Here is a 23687-nt window from a genome sequence, read left to right as displayed (position 1 = left end):
TGTCAAAATGATTATCTATGGCAATGTTTTCTGCATAATTATTCAGCAGTGACACAGATGATAAATCTTTCAGGGATTCCCTGCTGCAAAAACACTGTTTCATAGAAATAATTTAGCAATCATACAGCGTGCAGTTTAATCAGTAGGCTATTTAACCCGGAACATTCATTTAAGTACAAGTATAAAAACCGACAGTCTGAGCTTATGTCATAGCATGCATTTTAAATCCAAAGGAATTTCTTCATGCAATGTAACAAATGTGCAGGAACTGTTATAAAACAAAAGGCACCACATATGTGAGTCCCAGGACGTGATTGACACTTCACATGTACAAAACGCACAAATAATGCCGGAAATATACCAGCAAAGACACATATATTCACAAGGATTAACAATAACATTTTACACTTCATAAATCACAGATATGACTCTAAAAATTGCATTTGTTGAAACACTCATAATTAATAATTACCATTGAAATAAACATGTCAAATCATGTTTCTAAAAGTATTAGCAGCTGATTGTATGTCCACGTCACGCCTCAAGAGTTAGCATAGATAACATTTCTTCATGTTAAGTATTATTCCTGGAATTTCACCAGTAAAACAACTCAGGAATGGCTTTTCACTGTTCTTTTACAAAAGTCTTTACAACTTGTGCAATCATTACCTACGGGATTATGTAAGCATGGGGGGGGGGGGGGGGGGGGCAACACAAATCACACGTTAATGATGATGTCCTCTTCCTCGTCCCTGATATCCTCCGACAGGCCATCATCAGAGCGCCTGCTCTCTTCATCAATGCCGCCGCCGCGTGGGCCGATGATGTATCTGTAGTCTCCACCAATAGCAAAAGCAGCTCCCGATGACACCATTAGCCAGTCCTTTTCGTCTTCCTCTATTCCTGCACACTGCCACGGAACTCCCCAAGAGGGATCCTCACTACTACGGGTCCCGACATCTGCGCCCGGGCCAGAGGCCTGTTCTCCATCCTCTTCCTCCAGGTTCACATACAGCAACGGCTCTTTTACAGGAGCTGGATTCAGCTTCGCCCACAAGAGCTCCAACTGGTCAATGAGGTGTTGGAAACTAGGACGGCACTTTGGGACAGGAGACCAACAGCTGTGCATGATTTCATAACTGGAAGTGAGAAAATACGGACAATAGCAGAATGAATCTCTAAAACTGCTGCAATCAAATGAGAGTTGTGCAACTTTAGTATTAAATGCTCAATGTTCAAACTTTTGTGGTCAGTAAGATTTATTTTAAAAAAATATATATATATTTTTTTTACACTGTATATATATATATATAATATAATTTATTCAGCAAGGATGCATTAAATTGATAAAAACTGACAGTAAAGACATTACAAAAGATTTTTATTTCAAATAAATGCGTTTCTTTTGAACTTTCTATTATTATCATCATCAAAGAATCTTGAATCTTGATTTTCGTTTTCAACATTGATAGTAATAAGAAATGTTTTTACACACCAAGTTAGGCGCATATTAGAATGATTTCTGAAGGATCATGTGACACTGAAGACTGGAGTAATGATGCTGAAAATTCAGCTTTACAGTAGCTGCAAATTAGTTTTTCTATTTTAATATATTTAAAAATGTAATTTATTCCTGTGATGTCAAAGCTGAATTTTCAGCATCATTACTCCAGTCTTCAGTGTCACATGATCCTTCAGAAATCATTCTAATATGCTGATTTGCTGCTCAAGAAACACTATTATTTTTATTAATGTTAAAATCAGTTTTACTGCTTAACATTTTTGTGGAAACAATGATACCCCTCAGACATTAGTGGTAAGATAAAAAAATCAAGCATTTAATCAAGGATGCGTTATATTGATGACAATTGACAGTGAAGACATTTATAATGCTATAAAGGATTTCTATTTAATAAATGCATATACCGGTAGTAGTATTTCATAATATTACCGTCTTTTCTATATTTACTGTATCAAATAAATGCAGACTTTGATCAAATAGATGCCTTTTTTACAAATGAATGTAGTTAAGAAATTGTATATTATATATTATAAAATCAATACAACAATTAAAACTTACATGTCACCAGGGCAATCTGGAGGCTGCTTGAGTCTTTCTCCTTTGATAAGATACTCGTAGATTTCTGAGTTCTCCACCCCTGGGTAAGGCGTTTGACCTCTAGTCATGATCTCCCACATCGTCACACCAAATGCCCACTAAAAAAAACAGCCCATCAGTACCAGGAACAGTAACAGTGAAGGGCTATGTTTTAAACCCAGTAAAAAAAAAAAAAAAAATTATAAGCATTTCTGTTTTCAGAAATTGTGTGATTTTAATGTACATATTACATGACTCTCTGGGTTACTAGATTCTGTTTGAGCCCTTTGTGGTCAAATATTTTTATATAATGACCACTAAACTGTATAACTGACTGTCCCGATTCCAAGAAACTGGTTGTTTCTACATATCTGTGCTAGATATGTCTCATTTAACAATGTGGTCTTGTCAGTCTCTCATAATACAATTATTTCAATTTAAATCAATATGTCATGTTCATTTATTTATGAAGTAAATAACCATGTTGCTTCCCATTGGGGTCTGGCTCACCCTATCAGGGTTTATTCTGCAGTAATGATAAGATAACTGTACAACCCGAATTCCGGAAAAGTTGGGACGTTTTTTTAAATTTGAATAAAATGAAAATTATACGACTTTCAAATCACATGAGCCAATATTTTATTCACAATAGAACATAGATTACATAAATGTTTAAACTGAGAAAATTTATACTTTTATCCAATAAATGACCCCATTTCAAATTTGATGCCTGCTACAGGTCTCAAAATAGTTGGGACGGGGGCACGTTTACCATGGGGTAACATCTCCTCTTCTTTTCAAAACAGTTTGAAGACGTCTGGGCATCGAGTTTATGAGTGTCTGGAGTTTTGGTGTTGGAATTTGGTCCCATTCTTGCCTTATATAGGTTTCCAGCTGCTGAAGTGTTCGTGGTCGTCTTTGACGCATTTTTCGTTTAATGATGCGCCAAATGTTCTCTATAGGTGAAAGATCTGGACTGCAGGCAGGCCAATTCAACACCCGGACTCTTCTACAATGTAGCCATGCAGTTGTAATAGCTGCAGTATGTGGTTTTGCATTGTCCTGCTGAAATACACAAGGCCTTCCCTGAAATAGACGTCGTCTGGAGGGGAGCATATGTTGCTCTATAACCTTTATATAGCTTTCAGCTTTCATAGTGCCTTCCAAAACATGCAAGCTGCCCATACCGTATGCACTTATGCACCCCCATACCATCAGAGATGCTGGCTTTTGAACTGAACAATGAAAACACGATGGAAGGTCTCCCTCTTCTTTTGCCCGGAGGACACGGCGTCCGTGATTTCCAACAAGAATGTCAAATTTGAACTCGTCGGACCATAGAATACTTTTCCACTTTGAAATAGTCCATTTTAAATGAGCCTTGGCCCACAGGACACGACGGCGCTTCTGGACCATGTTCACATATGGCTTCCTTTTTGCATGATAGAGCTTTAGTTGGCATCTGCAGATGGCACGGCGGATTGTGTTTACCGACAGTGGTTTCTGGAAGTATTCCTGGGCCCATTTAATAATGTCATTCACACAATCATGCCGATGAGTTATGCAGTGTCGTCTGAGGGCCCGAAGACCACGGGCATCCAATAAAGGTCTTCGGCCTTGTCCCTTACGCACAGAGATTTCTCCAGTTTCTCTGAATCTTTTGATGATGTTGTGCACCGTAGATGATGAGATTTGCAAAGCCTTTGCAATTTGACGTTGAGGAACATTGTTTTTAAAGTGTTCCACAATCTTTTTACGCACTCTTTCACAGACTGGAGAGCCTCTGCCCATCTTTACTTCTGAGAGACTCTACCTCTCTAAGACATCCCTTTTATAGCTAATCATGTTACAGACCTGATATAAATGAACTTAATTAGTTGCTAGATGTTCTCCCACCTGAATCCTTTCAAATTTTTTTGCTTTTTCAACCATTTGTTGCCCCCGTCCCAACTATTTTGAGACCTGTAGCAGGCATCAAATTTGAAATGAGCTCATTTAGTGGATAAAAGTGTAAAATTTCTGTTTAAACATTTGTTATGTTATCTATGTTCTATTGTGAATAAAATATTGGCTCATGTGATTTGAAAGTCTTATAGTTTTCATTTTATTCAAATTTAAAAAACATCCCAACTTTTCCGGAATTCGGGTTGTACATTATACATTACTTACAGTACAATACATCATCTCACCTAGTAATATTAAAGAAATCATGTATGAGATAAAACAGTATTTATTACCACATCACTCTGTGTTGTGTAGACATTGTCTGCCAGGCTTTCCAAAGCGATCCACTTCACAGGCAACTTAGAGACAGACCCTTGTCTATAGTAGTCGCCGCTGTAGATTTTCTTTGAGAGACCAAAATCTGCTACACACACGCTCATATTTTCATTCAACCTAAAATTGAAGATTCATTTGAGGGAAACATAAAAGGTTACTCATCATTTGGATAGTTTACATGCCCATTCAATATGATCAGTAAATCATGTTCCTTTTACATAGAGCTGACTTAAGACAAACTCACATGCAGTTACGAGCAGCCAAATCCCGATGGATGATGTTTTTGTTGCTCAGATACTCCATCCCTCGAGCAATATCCAGCATGAACTGGATAAGAATCTGCTGAGAGAGGGTCTACAAAAAAACAAGAGACATCAACAAACATTTACATGGAGGAATGGACCAAATAAATCTGATGTACAGTTGCTGCGTGTGTGTGCGAGGAAGTGACAGGAAGAACGTACAAACGGTTCATCTCCGAGACGTGACATGAGAAGAAATGTGTGGAGATCTCCATGTTTCATAAAGGGCAGGATCACCATAGGAACAGGTAACCGCTGCTGGGCTCTCCTGTGCAAACTCACACCTGTGGGAGCGAATTCACAACCATGTTGAAGTAACATCTTCAAATGAGTCCTGCTTGATAATATCCACGTCGAAATGGAAAGGACCTCCATTGACTTCACTTCACTGATTAGGCTTGATGTGAATTTATCCCATATCCCTTACAAAAATTAACCATGGTTTTATTGTGAAAAAAGTCTAGTAACCATTGTATAACCACAGTTTTACTACAAATTCCATGGTTAAACTATGGTTAGTGTAGCAAAACCATGGTTAATTTGTGGTTACCATGGTTTAACTATAGTAACCATGTTTTTTTGGTTTTATTTGTATTTTCATAAGGGATGTTAAAGCAAATAGATTCTGAGCCAAAGCCTAGCAAGGAAAATGTGTCCACTAACCAACAAGCGGAATGACATTGGGATGATGGAAGTCTTTCATATAGGCAGCCTCTTTCAGACATTGCTCAATGTCACTGGATGAGTTAATGTCAGCTGTAAGAGCACAGAGAGAGAAGCATGAATGCACAGAAACAATGACAACACCAATACCATGGTCCACAGGCATCCAACTGTTTATTGAACTAATCATTTTAGATGTACACTTACTTTTTAGGACTTTCACCGCAACCTTCTGCCCAGAGTTATTCTCCGATTTGAGAAAAGCTTCTCTCACAGAGCCAAACTCACCTAGAAAACAATATTATTATTTTGACAGCAATGAACATAGTTTTTAAAGGTAAAAACTGTGATCCCTGTATACTGTGTTAGTATAATCAATTTTAAAGTCCCCCTGTGGTAAAAATCAAGTTATTAAGGTTGTTCATAAGTCTATTTGGTGTCTTTAATATGCTTTAAGAAAAACCATGTGCAAATTCATGTGTCAACACCATTACTGAGTATTTTCTCCTTAAAACTGCAGAACCAAAGACAGTCTCAAAAACACGGTTTGAAATCACTGATGTTTCTGACGTCACAAACTACCTTGTAACCAATCACGTCAACGTGTGATCGTCAATGAGTGGATCACTGAGCTGGTGTGAGTGAGTGGAGGCGGGGCTAATTTGAAAATTCATAGAACCACATATACTAAATGAGGCAAGGATGTAGAGTTACACTCAAGCTATTTTAAGGCACGAAGACATTTTTTTCAAGGAAAAAAAACATTTAAATATGTCATTTTGGTGATCAAAGATGAGTTTTAAGGGATAAAATAATTGAATACAGGGGGACTTTAAGAATTTTATTCTTCTGAGATGCAGAAAAGTATCATAAAGGACTGTGAGGTTTAAGACAGCATATATTCTTTCAATCATTTAGATCACTGGTACACAAAGTAGATCACTTTAGGTCTCGTCCCAACAAAAAGAGACTAAAATGAGCATCTGGGTCATAATGTACCTTTTCCAAGCATTCGTCCCAGAGTTAAGAGCCTTTCAGAGATGAGAACATCCTGTAACTTGGCCTTCAAATCACTGTTGATTCCTAGACTGTCCACTAGAGGGATACAGAGTCAATATTCATAATATCCTGTAAAACAAGTACTGTAGGATGTCAATGATGGTGCAGTCATGCGTGTACTTACATGTGGTTTCGGGGAGCTCAGGGAACTGCCTGTTGAAGGACCTGGCAGCTGTAAAGGAAACCGGAACTTCTGTTCCTGGAGCTGCGAATGCAGACCTGAAAACAAACCAAAATGTGACAAAATGACCCATATTTCACTGTTTTAAAAGACATTTTGGAAATTCATCTAAACCCAAACTGCCCAACAAAAGCAAAACACACAAACTACTTCATGAATGGAACTGAAAAAATGGACCAAGTTCCTGGACTACAAACTGTATGTCCAGTCTTCATTGATTTTGAGCATAGTTGATCCAAACTCGACTGTGAAAGGACAGATCACAGTCTAAGAGACCAGATTTCAGTCCTAGCTCAGACAAAATGTGTGGTTTGGGCAGCAAATAGGGTGTAATAATGTAAAAACATAAGTAAACACATACCCAAACTGGGTCTCTTTGCCTCTGTTGCGTACCAGTACAATCAACAGGAGTCCCACCATGGTGGCCACAAGAAGGCCGAAAAGAAGCCCTACCCATATGTGGCCCCTCTGGGTCTGAGCCTGCGTGGCTGAAAGGACACAACGAGAGTGTTAATCACCACTTCTGCTCAAAAGTGCCTGACGCTACGCCATTCCTGCATAATGAGCAGCGAATGAACACACACAGGCTATTAGAGCGCTGCATTATGAGAAAATGCTGTCACAAAAAAAGCTGCAGTGACTGCAGAAATCCTGATTTCAAAGAGGCAGGAGGTGGACACCAATGAGAGTGAACAAACCTGACACGGGCATCACAAGAACAGGCTGACTCCATGGGCCACATCCTGCGTTTGTGCACGCAGCAACCTGGAAGGTGGCGTTAAAGAATCGCCCAGCACCCGAGAGACGGGCAATGTTGTCCTTAAACAGTAAGGGATCCTATAGAGACAGAAATCATAAATTATATGCATTAAGGCTCAGACATTTATGCTTCAAAAAGTTGATTAAGAGATCGGAAAACTATTCCATATGAATTGAGTGGTTTAGTCCACATTTTCTGAAGAGACACGGTTGTGTTTTGTTTAGTTAGATTAGTTTTATGACATCTTTTTGAAACGTCAAAGTGTCAGTTGCATAGCTGTCAATGGAGGTACAGTAATCGATCAGATTTTATTAAAAATATATTAATTTGTGTTCCAAAGATGAGTGAAATTCTTAAAGGGATAGTTCACTTTGAAATTAATTTTTAGTATGTTTTAGCTTACCTCAAGGGCATCCAAGATGTAGGTGTCTTTGTTTCCGCAGTAGTTTCAATTTTGATATTTTTAGGTCAAACCGTTCTTGTCTGTCAGTCATATAATGCAGGTCTATGGTCACCACCTCAAAGAGCATGCAGAGAGAAGTCCAAATTAAACATGATTTAATGACTCGTAAATGTAAGTACACATTGATGGCCTAAGACACGAAACGAGCGGTTTGTGTGAGAAAACGAACAGTATTTATATCGTTTTTACCTCTTGTAAACACAGCCACGTCCAAGTGATCTGAGGGCACGGGCGCTTCGGTCTTTTCCGCCAAGCGCCGGAAGTGATCTCTCGCGCGTGTACGTCACTCATTGTTTACACAGAACAGAGATTGTAGGTAAGACGGCTAATTAAAATGGTACTAATTTGCGCTTATCCGGGATGTTTAAACCGTCGTAAAAGAAAACAATTAAAAAATAATAATAATAAAACAATTGTATGAGTGACGTTTAATTTTTCTGACGTATGAGTGACGCGCTTGCCGGAAAAGACAGAAGCGTCGTGTCTTAGGCCATCAATGTGTACTTACATTTACGAGTCATTAAATCATGTTTAATTTGGACTTCTCTGTGCATGCTCTTTGAGGTGGTGACCATAGACCTGCATTATATGACTGACAGACAAGAACGGTTTGACCTAAAAATATCAAAATTGAAACTACTGCGGAAACAAAGACACCTACATCTTGGATGCCCTTGAGGTAAGCTAAAACATACCAAAAATTAATTTCAAAGTGAACTATCCCTTTAAGGGTCTGGAACAACACAAGGGTGAGTTTTTTTTTGGGTGAACTATCCCTTTAAGGGTGGTTAGTGTAGCTCTCTTTACTCTTATCAGTAACAGGAAAAAGATTAATAATTATTTACATGATCAAGCATATTTCAAGTAAAGTCGCATTTATTTAGATAGTTCTTTATACAATACAGATAATTTCGAAGCAGTAAACTTTCCAATAAACTGGAACAGTTAAGGCCAGTTCACACTAAAGACAATAACTGTAACGATAACTAAAGTTTTAATAATCATTCTAATTCTATATGAATAGTCGAGACTCCACCACAACTGTAATGATAACGACACAGGAGAAGGATTAAAAAAAAAAAATTGACAGCCAATCAGAATCCATCCTGCTTTAAAAAGCTGGGTATTTCAAGTGGCAGACGACATAACTGCAGCATGTGCTTACAATAAACTGAACATTATTGTTCTTGGTGTGAAATGTTCCAAAATTCATCAGTCTGGAAACAACTTAATTTTCAGTTGTAAAGCACCTCTACAGAAGACAATAATGTCATTATCCAGCTCAATACAGACTCAGTGTTGAATCAGTTCAGGTCAATAACAGTGTCAGTGTTGCGAAATTTCCACTGTAAGTGTGTCTTCCTTTATAATGATGTACCTGATTCTCTCCTCCCTGGTTCCACTGCACTTTATATGCCAGTAACCTTCCACAAAGCTCCTCCTGTTCCAGTGCCGCCCAGGACAGAGTGAGCTGCTGCTCGCTGAGTTCAAAGGTAAAGTTCTTTGGAGCTGCTGATGGTGCTGTGTATGAAAGATATGAAAACAGTAAAAAAGGGAGCAATAATTGCCAGTGTACAGACAAAAGTACGTGTCAAGCGCCTCTGCACGACAATAAATGATGTCACAGCCAGGCCCAGATGGAATTTGTTCACATTTTTTCCTAATGATTTAGAGGAGAAAAAACCTCTGGAATCTGTGGAATGGATTTTAAGAGGGGAGGAGTATAATACACTCTTATTTATAGTGGATAAAAATGAAAAATAAAAAAAGCGCAAGTAAACCAAATCCATTTCAAATAGTTCCAATGACTGCTTTGGCCAGTAGGTGGCAGAATATTGGACTCTGTATGTGGCAGCAGTGCATTGATATGGATTGGGGACACGCACAATGGCGCATTGTACCACTCAGCCTGGAATCTACTGGACTGCAGCCAGTGCTACCAGTTTACAAACATACAAACAGGGACAACTTCAGAAACCCCTTCTGCTCCTCAAACCCATCCATCAGCTCCTCCCCTTCCAAACCCCCTTGCCCTAGGCATCTGGCCAGAACCCGCTCTCTGGGCTGTTTGTTTACTTCCAACCCACCAAAACTTTGGTTAGAACGGCAAACGGTTTTATTTTTAAAACGTATTTTAAAAACGTTAGTCGCTCATGACTGTCCTTCACAGAACTTTGAACTAGCACAGTTTGGAATTAAATGTCATCTTTAATTAGCCTTCCTTGATCCAAACCAAGTCATTTAGTGATGTATGTTGTAGAGAACAAGCTTCTTTTGAGATGGATCTGGATTCTACAAAAGCTCCTTCCTTCCTTCCTCTCTTTGTTTGTACCTCAACACTCTTCATACAGACAGATAGTATGGGATGACCATATCAAATTCCACATGAAAAAAGTAAAAAAATAAATAAAATAAAAAGTGGTAACACTTTATTCCGATAGTCCACTTTAGTCATTCTACTACCTATTAGTAAATTCAATTACATGTGAACTAGCAGTCATTGATTAGAGTATTAGTAGACTGTCTGCTTAATATCTGCTAACACTTTATTTTGATCCTCCCCAACAGACATTCGACTGACTATAATGAACTTCGCAAGTACATTTCAACTTATTCTACTAACCTGAACCCTAAGCTAACAGTCTACTAATAGTAGAGCATGGAACTAGCTATGCCAAGGTCATGGGTTCGATTCCTAGGGAATGCAAGAGCTGATCAAATGTTTACTTTAAATACAATGTAAGCTGCTTTGGATAAAAGTGTCTGGCCAAAATGCATGAATGCAAATGCCTGTAATTTCATCAACAGCAATGAAGTTCAAGCTAAAAAGCCATTTATGTTAATTTGACTAATAGAATGAAACCACATGCATACATAGCATCATTACCTTATCTAAAGTTTCACATACCTGCCTCTGGAGTGTGAAAGTCCACCCAGGGAGAGAAGGGGGAAGAGCCCACCTCATTATCACACCGGATTCTCACACTGTAATTTGAGTAACTGTGGAGCTCCCCAAACACATGCTGGAAGGGAGGAACCACAACATCCAGATCAGGAAGTTTCACCTTCTTTCCAGATCCCTTTGACACCTAGAAATGGATTACAGGCAGATATTCATTTTTGTTTAAGTTTACAGATTTGAATCCTGAGAATTTAGATAGAAACTACATTTGCTAACTCTTTTTTAAAGAGATTTCTAAAATTGTTTACATGCAAAATATCTTCTCAAGAGAGCAGCGTGACTTGCTCTTCTGGCCGGTTGCATAAACTGCCTAGACTAGTCTTAAAAGTTAGTCATATAATTATTTTTTTCAAGACTGGTGCTAACTTTTTAAAGTCAGTTACATAAAAAAGGTAGATCGGTCTAATTTGAATCAGAAAAGTAAGACTGATTACCTCTTTCTAGTTGTTCTAGACTAATTTCTAGTTAATCAAATTAGTTCTTAAGACACAGTCTTAACATAGTGGCTAAGTTTATGCAACTGGCCCAGATGTAGTGAGGGTCTGGTTAAAAGTAGACCATACGACCTGTGAGCAACGTAAAACATTTTTTCCTGTTCCTAACATCTGCCATGTGTTACACAGGAAGAGAAAAGTCATACGGGTTTGGAATGACAAGAGGGTAAATCAATTATTTTCATTTCGGGGTGAACTATTCCTTTAACAACCAAGCACTAAGACTGTACGGCCATAGGAAGAACACGAGGAAATGAACAGAAAAAGGAATGCAATAATGTCAAATACTATGTAGTAGCATACCTGTATAGTGCAGGTGGAAAGCTGTGAGTGCCCTGTGAAACCTGGACTCCATGTTACGGTTATATTAAGATCAGACACATGATGTACCTTGACATCCCGGGGGGAATCAGGACGGACTGCACATAACAATCACATTTAAAGAAACACATTATAACAACAACATAAATTTATCTTTCTACAAGCCTTTTGTGGTTGTATTTGTATGGATGCCTGTTTATGATGGATTACTGTCAAAACCAAAAACCAACAACTATTTTTTAATTTTGAATGCAATTATGCCGAACTACAGCAATAAAGGTTGTGTGAGTGGGAAGTAAAAAACACTGGTATGTCTCACCTTTAATGTACACTGTGCCCGTGCGTGACACGGAGATGCCTCGAGCGTTCTTGGCCTCACAGTAAAACTTTATACTGTCATTCACACCTGGTTGAGCAAATAAAAAACATATCGCTGTAGTCAGTGCTTCACCTGAAAATAAGTTTGCAAAAATGCATATTAAATGGGAGAAATATCATGAAGCATGTCAAGAACATTTCACCTTACAATCTAAAGGGGAAAAAAGGGAGTAAATATTTGCATTAAAACAAATAACATCGTTTTTATGACTATTAAAATAAATATAGTTTAAAATACTAATATATTATATTTTATATATTTTAAATATACAAAATATGATTATGTATATTGTGTATATATATATATATATTAATATTAGTACATACATACAGTTAATCTTATATTTCATACAGTTGATTGGTGACGTACATTAAGCAGGGCAAAAACTCACTGTGTAATGTGTGTATAGCCTATAGAATCAATCTGGTGAATCTATCGTCAATAAATGAATCAATCGTGAGCAAATCAATCGGGTGAACCAATGATTCAATGTCCCATTCATAAAAAGAGCCATTTACTTAATTCCTGAAGAATCAACCATTTGAATGAATCGAATGAATGACTGACTCAATTACTTATACACATTTAGACATTTACTGCCATGTACTGGCAGTTTTAGATATTTTTTAGAGTATAATTTCATTTAAAAAAAAAAATCATATTTCCATATAAATAAAAAAATCCATTAAAATATAGTTCACCCAAAAATGTATATATAAATATATATATTTATTATTTCATATATTTATGAAATGTTCAAAGTAAATTGCAAAAAAAAAAAGTGAATCAGAAAGATTTTTTTTATAAATCAAAGAGAATAGACAAAAAACATCCTCATGTCTCATCTCGCCTCATGAACAAGGACATGACAGCTGTCACATTGTTTTATATAATGACAGAGCAGAAAAACAGTTTTCAACTCTGAGTGAGTCACAAACTCATTTCTGTTGCTGATAATAGGAACACATGACACAGACTTAATGACTCAATGATTTCTAAGCATAGGCTGTTAAAATGGAAAGTTTACTTTACTGGGCTTTACCACACTGGCAGCATTGATTACTATAATGCATTCCCTCACAGAACAAGAGATCCAGTTACAAAAAGTAAAGGCAAGGCGGGAAACTGGCCTAGACATTATCCAGTAACAGGAGGCTTTTTCTCCACAAGAACATGATGAGAAATTTAAACAACGTATCAGACACCTCTAACATACATATCAAAATGTATTTTCGTCAAAAATATATTTTGTTGGTTCTGTCAAAAAACTGTAAGGGTTTGAGAAAAACAAATCACTTTGATAGTTCAAATGAGACCAAAAATACCCAGTCACCCGGTTGCTCACAACTCTATGCAATTTTACACTATTTACATGTAAGCACAAACTTGCCCCACTGGAAACATCACTCAGTTCCCCTATCTGCAAACTCACCCAATCCACTGAAAGCAACAGTTATACATTTTATCTGCCTAATAACTAATATCTGCCATCTCACAGAAGATTTGAAAGAGGATATAGGAATCTTAGATGTTTCACATGATGTTTCATAATGTGATTCATATATTACTGAATCATTAACTGTTTGCTGTTGTGAGCAAACAAACGTTCATGGAATATTTAATAGAGGAGAGTTATCTAATAGAGGAGAAGTATTGGGGAGTAACTAACTTAACTAAATTTACAGTAGCGTAAGAGTAGCTCAGGTAGTTGTGTAGTGTGACAAAACAGTATATACTTGTTTTTGTGTCACATTATATTCTGAATACTATAATCAAACAAAATGCCAAAATCAATGCCAATCTCAAATACCATTGGGAAGCTGGGAATGTGAAAGCAACTCGCACTTGTTCAGGAAGTAAAGTAACCTGCGCATGCCTTTTAGCTGATGATGACGTCACTAATACAACAAAGCGCCTGCAGGGGATACTTTATTTTAGTGTCATCATGCAGAGTGAGTTCAATCAGAGCTCAAATGAATAGCTCGCAATCCACGGTCTCCTCAAAAGAGTCTGTTTGCAAGCTGTAGAAAGCCGCCTTCATGTGAAGCACATACAGCAAACCCAAGTGTCGTTCACTCTGCTGCGCATAATAGCATGAAATTAATGCAAAACACAATATATTGCAGTGCACGTTTGTGATGACGTAAGATGAGCACAAATGCACCAGGATTTTACAGAATCTAATGAGTGAAACCAGACCAACGCTGCGGGATCGGGAACAGTCGCTCTCGGACCACACCAAACGTGCCCAGTGTGAAAGCCCCCTTAAAGTGGATAGTAATCAAAATGTGTAAATAAAACTTACTTACAATACTTGCATTTTAATAACACTATGTTGTAAGTGTGTCCCATCGGCTAATCAAAAGTTCTACACACAATTGCGGTCTTCGCGCCCACTTGAACACTTGGGCCAAATACCAGAAAGATGTCATGCAAGTAGACAAGTGGTCGAATGCAAAGACCCCAAGTGTGGGTATTGGGCCAGGCCCTTGGTGTCTCTCACCTTTAACAAAGAGAACTGAGGGGGAGGGCATGAAATCACCCTTCTGTTGGTCTCCCAGCCACCACAACACCACCACAGGTTCTGGAGGACCTGATGCAGCACACGTCAAGTTGAACGGCTCCCCTGCAAATATAGCTACATCCTCTTGTTCCTCCACAAAATGAGGCACACCTAAAATATGAGCAGTAAGAGGCAAAAAGTGTAATATTTGCATTAAAGGAACAAGATATGATCTGAAAAATACACTACTAGAAGGATTCAGAAGAAGAAAATGACATACCTTCTACTGCGATCCAAGCAGGCTCAGAGGAAATGATCGTGCCGTGATATTCAACTTCACACCAGTACTTCCCGGCATCTTGCTGCTGCACGGATTTCACACTGAAGACAAAGAAACACTCAGATTAGACACTCTTCAAAGGGTTAAATCGAACCATAAATGAAAATTGTGTCATTTACACACTCTCCTGTTGATGGAAACCAAGATAACATTTACTGTTGGGGCCGGGTCGCATTACAAGTAACATGAGAAAAAGTAATGATTGCTTTTTTTCAAGTAACTAGTTACAACAAAATATCTGAGTTACTTTTTCAAACAAGTAACGGAAGTTACTTTGTTTTCCCATGAATTGCCTGACACCTCTCCCGTCCCCATGTTGAGAGAAATCGAGAGTAAGTGCAGAGGCGCTGTGCGAGCTGTGAAAACACGATGAAATATTAGAAAAAGTAATGTAGAAGTAACGTAACGCATTACTTTCCAAAAAAGTAACTTGAAATTAAGTAGTTTAGATAGGCCTACTTTTTTAGGGAATAACACAATATTTAGGAATTTTTTTTAGGGAGTAACGCAATATTGTACAGCATTACTTTTAAACACTAACTTTCCCCAACACTGCTCAACAAATGTGCCTCAAGCTCAAATGCAAATGTTCACATATTTGCAACATTCACATTGTTTTTTTTAACTAAACTGAGCTGAATAATGACTATTATCTTTTTAGAGCTGTTTTACAGCTGAAATTTTATTCCTTTCATAATTGAAAAACCTTATTACTCTTATATTCCTGTCTATTACCGCGATGCTGCTTTGAAACAATCTGTATTTGTATAAAGTGCTATATAAACAAATGTAATTTGACTTGACATGACATAAGACTAAGAAAAGTAGCAAATCCCCAAACTTTGTGTAATAATGATCATGGAATAATGACACATCAGTCTCAAAGTTTTACAACTAGAAGAGAGCCATTCAGTCTAAGAGTGCTAAGATTTATGTAGACAAAGGTCAGTTGCGCAAACAGCGCCATGAATTGCATTCACATAACAGAAATGCATGACGTATACATTTGTTTACAACTGACCAGGTGAAATTAGTCATTTATAGATTATGCAGGCAGCATGGCATGCAGTGAGGAAACCGTGACGTCTATATAATTCACTAAGCCAGTTTCTCTCTCTACCGTTTGTTATCCTCTTTTTAGCCTAATCTTACAGCAAGGCAGCACTTTCAAAAGCAAATTTCCACCCATACCAAACTGTGTTTAGTCTAAGAATGGCCTAAAACAGATCTAGGCAACCGGTCTGCGTCACGACACGTGCAAAGAGATTATCAGCCTTGACAGCGTTCAGTAAAACAAGCTCATGTTACTAATGTCTGCATTACATCTGCATTATAGGGGATACATTTACCTGACTGCTCAACAGAAAGCGGTAAATGATCTCCAAAGGTTGCTATGTGTGTGACACTGTTTGTGAGTTTTAGTTTTATACATTTTGATTTATATGGCCTATCTGTATTTATTTATTGTGGTCTTCATGTGAATGTTTTCTCTGTTTTCCATTTAAGCATATTCGAAAATGTAATTTATTCCAGTGATGCAAATCTGAATTTACAGCATCATTACTCCAGTCTTCAGTGTCACACGAACGATCCATCAGAAATCATTCTAATATGCTGATTTGCTGCTCAAGAAACATTTCTTATCATCAATAATTAACAATATTAATAACAGTTGTGAAAACAGTTGAGCTCCTTAATATTTTTGAGCTTTTTTTCATTTCTACTATGAATAGAAACATTGAAAGTGTCTTTACTGTCACTTCTGATCAATTTAATAAATCCCTGCTGAATATAATTTCTTATAAAACAAAGTATTACTGCCCCCAAACTTTTGAATGGTAGTATATCCTAAACTATCCTGGTTAAGTTCAGGAATCAATAAACAAGAACCTGGCACACGGTTCGCTCACAAAACATAGTATTCACATCCAATTTCATATTGTGCTCAAGAATTAACTTACTAACGGTTGAAAATATTTTTGTATAACTCTGAAGGTCAGAGACTGGCTACAGTAACAAACATTTTAGACTTGATTAAAGAAGTCCTTGGTAAAGTGTATTCACCTTGGTGTCTTTTACAGACAGTAATGAATGTGATCATATGATTTTGGAGTTACAGTGAAATCCAACAAAAAAAAAGCACAAACAACTGTTCTGGGCCCGTATTCCTAAAGAATCTAAGAATCCTTTTAGAAAACTCTTAATTTAGCTTAAAAACTTTTACGTAGGAGTCTTAGCTTAAGAGTGATTCGGGACCGATCTGAGAGCAACTCTGAGTTAGGAAAAGACAAAAACTCTCATCTTAGTGAGGAGGCGGGGCTGACCCCGTTGCTATGTATGACACAATCTTTTGAAGACTGTGATTGGTTGGTTGTCCAAGAAGGAAAAAAAGAGCCATTTTAAGTATAGAGTTTACTCACACACACACACACACACACACGCACATTATATTTATGTATATAAATCTTTTTTTTTACCTTGCTGTTAATTTGATTGGCTTAGAATGATAAAAATTGTTCCACTCTTTCCAATTACACTGATTGCTGTCTATTTAAGTGGTGGTTTGAATGTTTGTTTTGAAAACATGGATTAAAAAACAAGAAAGACGAGAAAGCCTGACTGGTCAGAAGAACCGTGTTAACTGTTAGCCGAGTTAGTGGATGAACACTAGGCCGTCCTTAAAGGAAAATTCGGGCAGGGTGTCACAGCATGGAGCGAGAAGCGGACGTGGGAGCTTATAGCGCACATTATTAACGGTTCATTCCCCTGCTTGTGCGCACCAGGGAAGCCTGCTATATTCATAAATACAGTTTTTTGAGCCTGCAAGGTGGGAATGTCCAGTGGAAACTAAATGAACTGCGACACAATAAGAGGTTCTGAAAGTGCTGTAATGTTTGTGTGATCACTGCTTACAGAAGGTTGTCACAGACCCAAATCACTATTGCTTTATTGTATTTTCCCATTTGCCAAATATCTTAATGTAGTGATCATTTCTGGCGTTATGGCATTCCTGCGCTGTGTCGGAGATATTAGCGTGTCTCTAATAAGATCAGTCACAAACATGATCACTGCACAATCTCATCTATAGCGTCTTATTAACTCACTGTCGTCATCTATTGTCTGCATCACATTTCTTCTCCCTCTTCATCGTTCTGTCATTTTCTCCTCTGCTAAAGAAACTCTTAAGCCTCTTAAAAGTCCTCATCCATACTCCTAACAATTTTGACCTTAAGACCTCTTTTAAGGGTTAAGATGCTTTCTGAATTACTTTTTTCTTTACTAGGATTTTTTCTTTAATTTTAAGAGTAAACGCCCACATTTCTAAGAATTTTCTTAGAATTTTGTCACTAGGAGCTACTTTTTACATTAAGATTCTTTAGGAATACGGGCCCTGGTGTTTAAGCTCTGCGCCCACACTGTGATGATAAAAAATGATACTGATAGAGACACTGAACCACAACCTCAAGGCCACAGTCATGATAACTGGATAAGCTCCCTTTTAGTCTACCCACAAGTCTCTGTTATGACATTCTGGTGTCTATACGGCTCCAGCCCCTCCTTTAAAGATAGGGTAGGCAAATTTTTTTTAAAACAATTTTAACTGATTGAAACTCTCTTCACATCCTGATAGCAATCCATATAAGAAGTGGTCTAAATATTAAAATGCACATGTATCTTCCGTGGAAGACACAGGACCCATAAATGTTCGTCCAATCATTGCATTCGGTCCGAATACAATGATAGGATGTCCTACCTGCCTGTCAACATGTACTTCCATACCTTTGCTTACCCTGGTCACGCAGACATCACACGTCATCAGCGCGGTTCATGCTAGACAGACAGTCATCGAGCGCCACAAACAAACAGCAGCCGCCTTTTACAGTTCCTCCTGAACCAAAACAATGAGCTTATGCCGCGTTCACGCCATCTCGTAACCGAAATTACAGGATGGTAACCCGTGATGTTCTACCTGGAGCTGTTCATGCCCTCGAACTCAGATGTCAACACTATCAATGGTGAAATGAATCTGCAGCAGTCCGGTAGTACAAGAGCACTTTAAGTTGCGCATGTTCATTATTATTGCAGGGGTTAAAGTGAAAAAAATTTCTGAGCCTGAACTTTTTTTTTGGAGGGGGGGGGGGGGGGGTTGATGAACTTATCTTCAATGGCACCATTTATTTTCAAGTATTACAGCTGTATCTTAATGCCGTCTTTTTCTGAATGAAAGCCAGTATCACTCATATTATATCTACTGATGTCTCGATGAAAATGATTTCCCCCCAAATTTTAAACATTAGGCTTCAAAAAATATAAAAACCTTTAATTTAAGTGAACTTAAAACAATCCTCACTTAAACCCATAATAAATGTCATTTACCTGTACCATACAGAAATTGAATAAGGTTATAAAACAGTCCACACATACATTTTAAATGAAATATAGATTAATCCTTATCTAAGCTACAAGCGTTCTTTAGTCGAGGGCAGTTAGTAATTTTCTCTGTTCTCTCTGTTCTTTAGGTTAACTTTACTGACAGACAGAATTAATGGCTCCTGTCACTTTAAGATCTGCCGCTGCTGACAGGATCTCACGCCTCTCATTCTCTCACTACTATTTACTTCCATTTAAGATTGTATTTAACTCATTTAAGACTGTGCTTGTGAGGATACTCGACAAAACTGACATTTTGGCATAAATGTGTGTGTTATTGTTCGTTCAAGCGCGAAAGAGAACTCGATACTGGCGCGCGTCTTTCTGTGCGTCTCGTGTGTGTGTGTGTGTGCGCGCGCACGTCAGGAAGACATTCACTGAAAGCGCGTTCTCTTTTGTCTTGTCGGGCATGAGTGGTTTAAAGCATTTGCGTGAATAAAAGCGTGATCATAACCCTAGCTAAAGGATGACAGAAAGAATGGATGCTGCGTTAATTGCTTAAATATTTTAACACGTTAGCTGGACAAAAATGAATCGCATGCGAAAATAATCATTTTTTCCTCACGGCCGCACGCCGGAGATCCGGCACGGTGCCGGAATACTTTAAGCCCTGTTATTGTAATATGATGTGCTTTGAGACTCGTCTAGTGACACTTTGCAGACTCTGCTCTGGCTGTGTGTGTTCATGTGTTTTGAATGAGGCGTGGCTTTGGAGAAGCTATAAAGAGAGGGCGGGATCTCATGCTTTCAAAGCTAGCTTGCTATTGCTAGCCAGTCTGCAATTTCCTACCCTACCTTTAATGTACATCTATTGGATTTTGAATGTGTTTTATTGCCTGCCTGGCATAAAAAACCTGATCACTTGGCACACCTTTTCTCAACAAGACATACTTTATGTGTGTAATGTGTTCAAATCTCTAACACTAGTTTTAGAAACAGTACTGATAGTGGCATTTGCCTTAGTAAACAACCTTGATAATTGCACACTATCAAATCTGAGATTTGGCATATCATATGACAATATATTTTAATCAGTTTCAACATCCCCTTCATACTGTCTGAGGTTTCAGTTCTTCCCTGCAAATAGTTTCAACCAGTTATGTTTAATTTCTGACCACTGGCAAAAACAATTCTGAACAACATCAGGGACTAGGGCACAGTTCCAGGTTCACACCGTCCTACCTGTGGAAGGTCTCCCAGTGATGTGCATCCAGTGTGATGTACATCTGATCAGTGCTGTAGATCTTCTCTCCATCCTTCATCCAGATGATCTCAGGTTCACTCAAACCCTCAAAAGCACAGCCCAGACGAGCCATGTTACCCTGTGTCACCGTTTGGTTGGAAGGGTTTTTGGTGAACCGTACCCCTAGAGGACACACAATTTGACTAGGGTTACCATTTGGTTGTTGCTCTGTTGCAGGACAGCAGATGTGATTTTGCGGGACATGTGTAACAGAGATAAACTTACTACTATTATTCTTCTATACTATAAAAATAGATTTACGTTAGTTGGAAAGCCTATATACCATCATGTTGGATGATGATAACGTTTTAAATTGTCAATAAGCTTTGTTAACTCTGTGACTGGCACACAATTCGCCCAGGTTCGAGTGATACAATGTAATTTACTCTACGGGATCTTTTCAGTCCACTAAATTGAGTAAAAATCACATTTTCTGTTTTAAAGTCCATAAAAGTGCATCTATCCATCATAACGAACTCCACACGGCTCCGGGGGGTTAACAAAGGCCTTCTAAAGCGAAGCGATGAGTTTGTGTAAGAAAAATATCCATATTTAAAACTTTGTAAAGTAAAATAACTAGCTTCTGGCCAAACAAACATACGGATTCGACTTAAGTCTAAGTCGACTTATGCGAGTAATGCGACATACTGCTGACACTCCGCCATGATGCACTGCGCTACTTCCGACGTCACAAGTTGCGCATTAGGTGCAAGTAGACTGCGTATGGCCGTTTGGCCGGAAGCTAGAATTTGACTTTGTAACGTGTTAAATAAGCAGAAAAGTATTTTACGGAGAATTGCAGGGGACCTGTTAGCATGCAGGGTGCCTAGAACTATAAATTATTAGAAAGGTCTAAGGTTATTATTATTACTAAATTATTATTATTATAAAAATCTGTGATGGTAATTTTTTTTTTTTTCAGGAAATCTTATGCATCCATTGAGAGAGAAAAAACTGTACACTTCTCTACAAGGAAAAAAAATATTGATGTAAATGTGCAAATGTAAATTGTGCATATGAATTTCATAAAAATTCAACTTCTATCTGTCTATCTTTTAAACTTCTGTCTGTCTGTCTGTCTATCTACTACAGTATCTATCTATCTATCTATCTATCTATCTATCTATCTACTACAGTATCTATCTATCTATCTATCTATCTATCTACTACAGTATCTATCTATCTATCTATCTATCTATCTATCTATCTATCTATCTATCTATCTATCTATCCATCTATCATCTATCTATCCATCTATCTATCTATCTATCGAGTCGGTGCACCCAAACTTTTCACATTATATTGTAACTGCATAGTGTTTTCTTAATTAACAAACACACTAATTTACATCACATGCTTTGTTTGTAGCTTTTTGCCTCTAAACGTTGTCTATCAAAAAAAAAAAAAAAAAATAGACAGACAGACAGACAACAACCACAACAACAAAAAAACAGAACAAAACAAGACATGAGCAATGGGTAAACTACACCCCAAAAATTTGCAAATAAGTTTCATATTTCCTTCAACGGGCTTTTGTGTATTTTTCTAAGACGTCTATTGTGACCGTTTCTGGCATCTCTGTCAGTGTGCAAGCTCTGATTGTGGACAGCAGACGTCACGCATGCTGCAGATGTCTGAAAGATCTACTGTGACTGACAACAACACACAGCTGGCCAGAACATCTGCATCAAACATCACATTCATTCCCCAGGAAAGAGGTAAATGAGGAAACTACAGTATCCTGTTTATGATGTAGCCTAACTCTAAAATCAATAGCATAGTGTCTAGGGATGGGTAGCCTATATCGTTAAGGTTTTAACGGCATTAGCTACTACTCTTACCGATACTGCTTATCGATCCGGTATTAGTATCGGTTCTTTTTGCAATACTTTGGCGGGGTCAGAATTCGGTGAACCCGTACCCATCCCCATACCTGTCTGTCTGTCTATCATGACACTGCTTCAATCAGCAGTAACAGAATAATAGAGGCACTAAATGGCTGCTTTTTTTTTAGCATTATTTGAATACCACTTCAAAAGTTTATTTGGTTAAATAATGATACCAACTGTGGCTCTTTAATTTAACTGAAAAAAAGTACTATTTTTTTTTAGAACACGACATCAAGTTCCTTCTCAGCCTGCAATCCAGGATAAAATATAAAAAATATTTGATCGCACTCGACCACAACAATAACAAAACCAGAGATGCTGAATTGGTTTAAACACGTTCGGGCTCCATTAGTTTAAATCTGTAATCACAAATGCTGTCTATCCACGGGATATCACAAAATTAGGTAGCCTATTATTATTATGCGAAAGATTATGAAAGAGGATTATTAGAATTTTCTGCTTGAGTTAATAATAAACGTCCCATTTACATTTACATCGATGTTTATCTCGAAACATTGTGTCCACGTCAACACACAAACACTGATGAGTTTAATGAAACACTGCGTTCACAAACTCTGCGATTAGTTCAACAAACTTACCGTGAATTCCCTCATTGAAGTGCAGTAACAAGAGCAGGATCCAAAGAGAAAGCCCCATTATAACATCTTCTGTTAAAGAGCTGAGTTTTCTCCTTCACCTTGAGAAAGTTTGAACAGCGCTGATTAATGAATTAACTAGGTGTTCGTAAATCCCATTATATTCATAGACTTCACAGAGGCTTCAACTTCAAAATCACCCTCTTGCATTTAATACATCATGTTTCGGTAGTTAACCCGGTATAAATGGCATTCTTCTCATTGTTTTGATAAATCTTCAGAGCTCGTGAGAACGCGGTGATCATCGTTCAAGTCAAGTAAGTAGCTCGATTTCGAAAAACAGCAGGAAACATCTGAGGAGTCGAGGAGTCGGGAATAAGCGCCCCCTGTAGGTCACGTGGCCACACTGCACGTCAATCCGGCACAAAACCTCAACTTGTAATTTACAGCAGGGGGTTTCAAACTTTTTGAAGCTGAAAGGAATGTGTTTTCACGTGTATTATATTATGAAGACGGCATGCTTTTTGCCAAGTTAAATAATTGCTTTTATACAGGTTATTTTTAAAAATATTATATGTTGTAGTAGTAAAGACTAGATATGATAGATAGATAGATAGATAGATAGATAGATAGATAGATAGATAGATAGATAGATAGATAGATAGATAGATAGATAGATAGATAGATAGATAGATAGATAGATAGATAGATAGAAGTCTCTCA

At 37.8% G+C, this 23687-nt stretch overlaps 1 protein-coding gene across 1 annotated transcript; it reads right to left on the bottom strand.

Moving 5' to 3' along the window:
• Window positions 1-702: 702 nt before the first annotated feature.
• tyro3 (TYRO3 protein tyrosine kinase) lies at window positions 703-23273 on the bottom strand. Its single transcript, XM_056256118.1, has 19 exons — window positions 22968-23273; window positions 20419-20602; window positions 14746-14846; window positions 14466-14636; window positions 11903-11989; window positions 11566-11681; window positions 10715-10895; window positions 9185-9327; window positions 7282-7420; window positions 6945-7071; window positions 6527-6621; window positions 6343-6438; window positions 5551-5631; window positions 5344-5436; window positions 4843-4964; window positions 4623-4732; window positions 4336-4495; window positions 2081-2217; window positions 703-1139 (listed from the first exon to the last, which is right to left on the bottom strand). Exons 1-19 carry the CDS (start codon window positions 23023-23025, stop codon window positions 719-721), a joined length of 2622 nt encoding a protein of 873 aa, XP_056112093.1. The 5' UTR covers window positions 23026-23273; the 3' UTR covers window positions 703-718.
• Between the last annotated feature and the right edge of the window lie 414 nt (window positions 23274-23687).

Source organism: Rhinichthys klamathensis, unplaced genomic scaffold (genome assembly GCF_029890125.1).
Source record: "Rhinichthys klamathensis goyatoka isolate OS25496 unplaced genomic scaffold, OSU_Roscu_1.1 h1tg000123l_1, whole genome shotgun sequence".
NCBI lineage: Eukaryota > Metazoa > Chordata > Actinopteri > Cypriniformes > Leuciscidae > Rhinichthys > Rhinichthys klamathensis.
Note: the sequence above shows the minus strand (reverse complement) of the source record. Positions and strands in the feature narration are given on the sequence as shown.

What these genes read in the sequence shown, in the direction of transcription:
- tyro3 (XM_056256118.1), bottom strand. Translation starts at nt 23,025, where the DNA reads ATGGGGCTTTCTCTTTGGATCCTGCTCTTGTTACTGCACTTCAATGAG. An exon ending in TGAGCTCCCCGAAACCACAT is followed by an intron (nt 6,439 to 6,526) that starts GTAAGTACACGC and finishes GTATCCCTCTAG; the next exon opens with TGGACAGTCTAGGAATCAAC. An exon ending in ACACAACACAGAGTGATGTG is followed by an intron (nt 2,218 to 4,335) that starts GTAATAAATACT and finishes TGTTTTTTTTAG; the next exon opens with TGGGCATTTGGTGTGACGAT.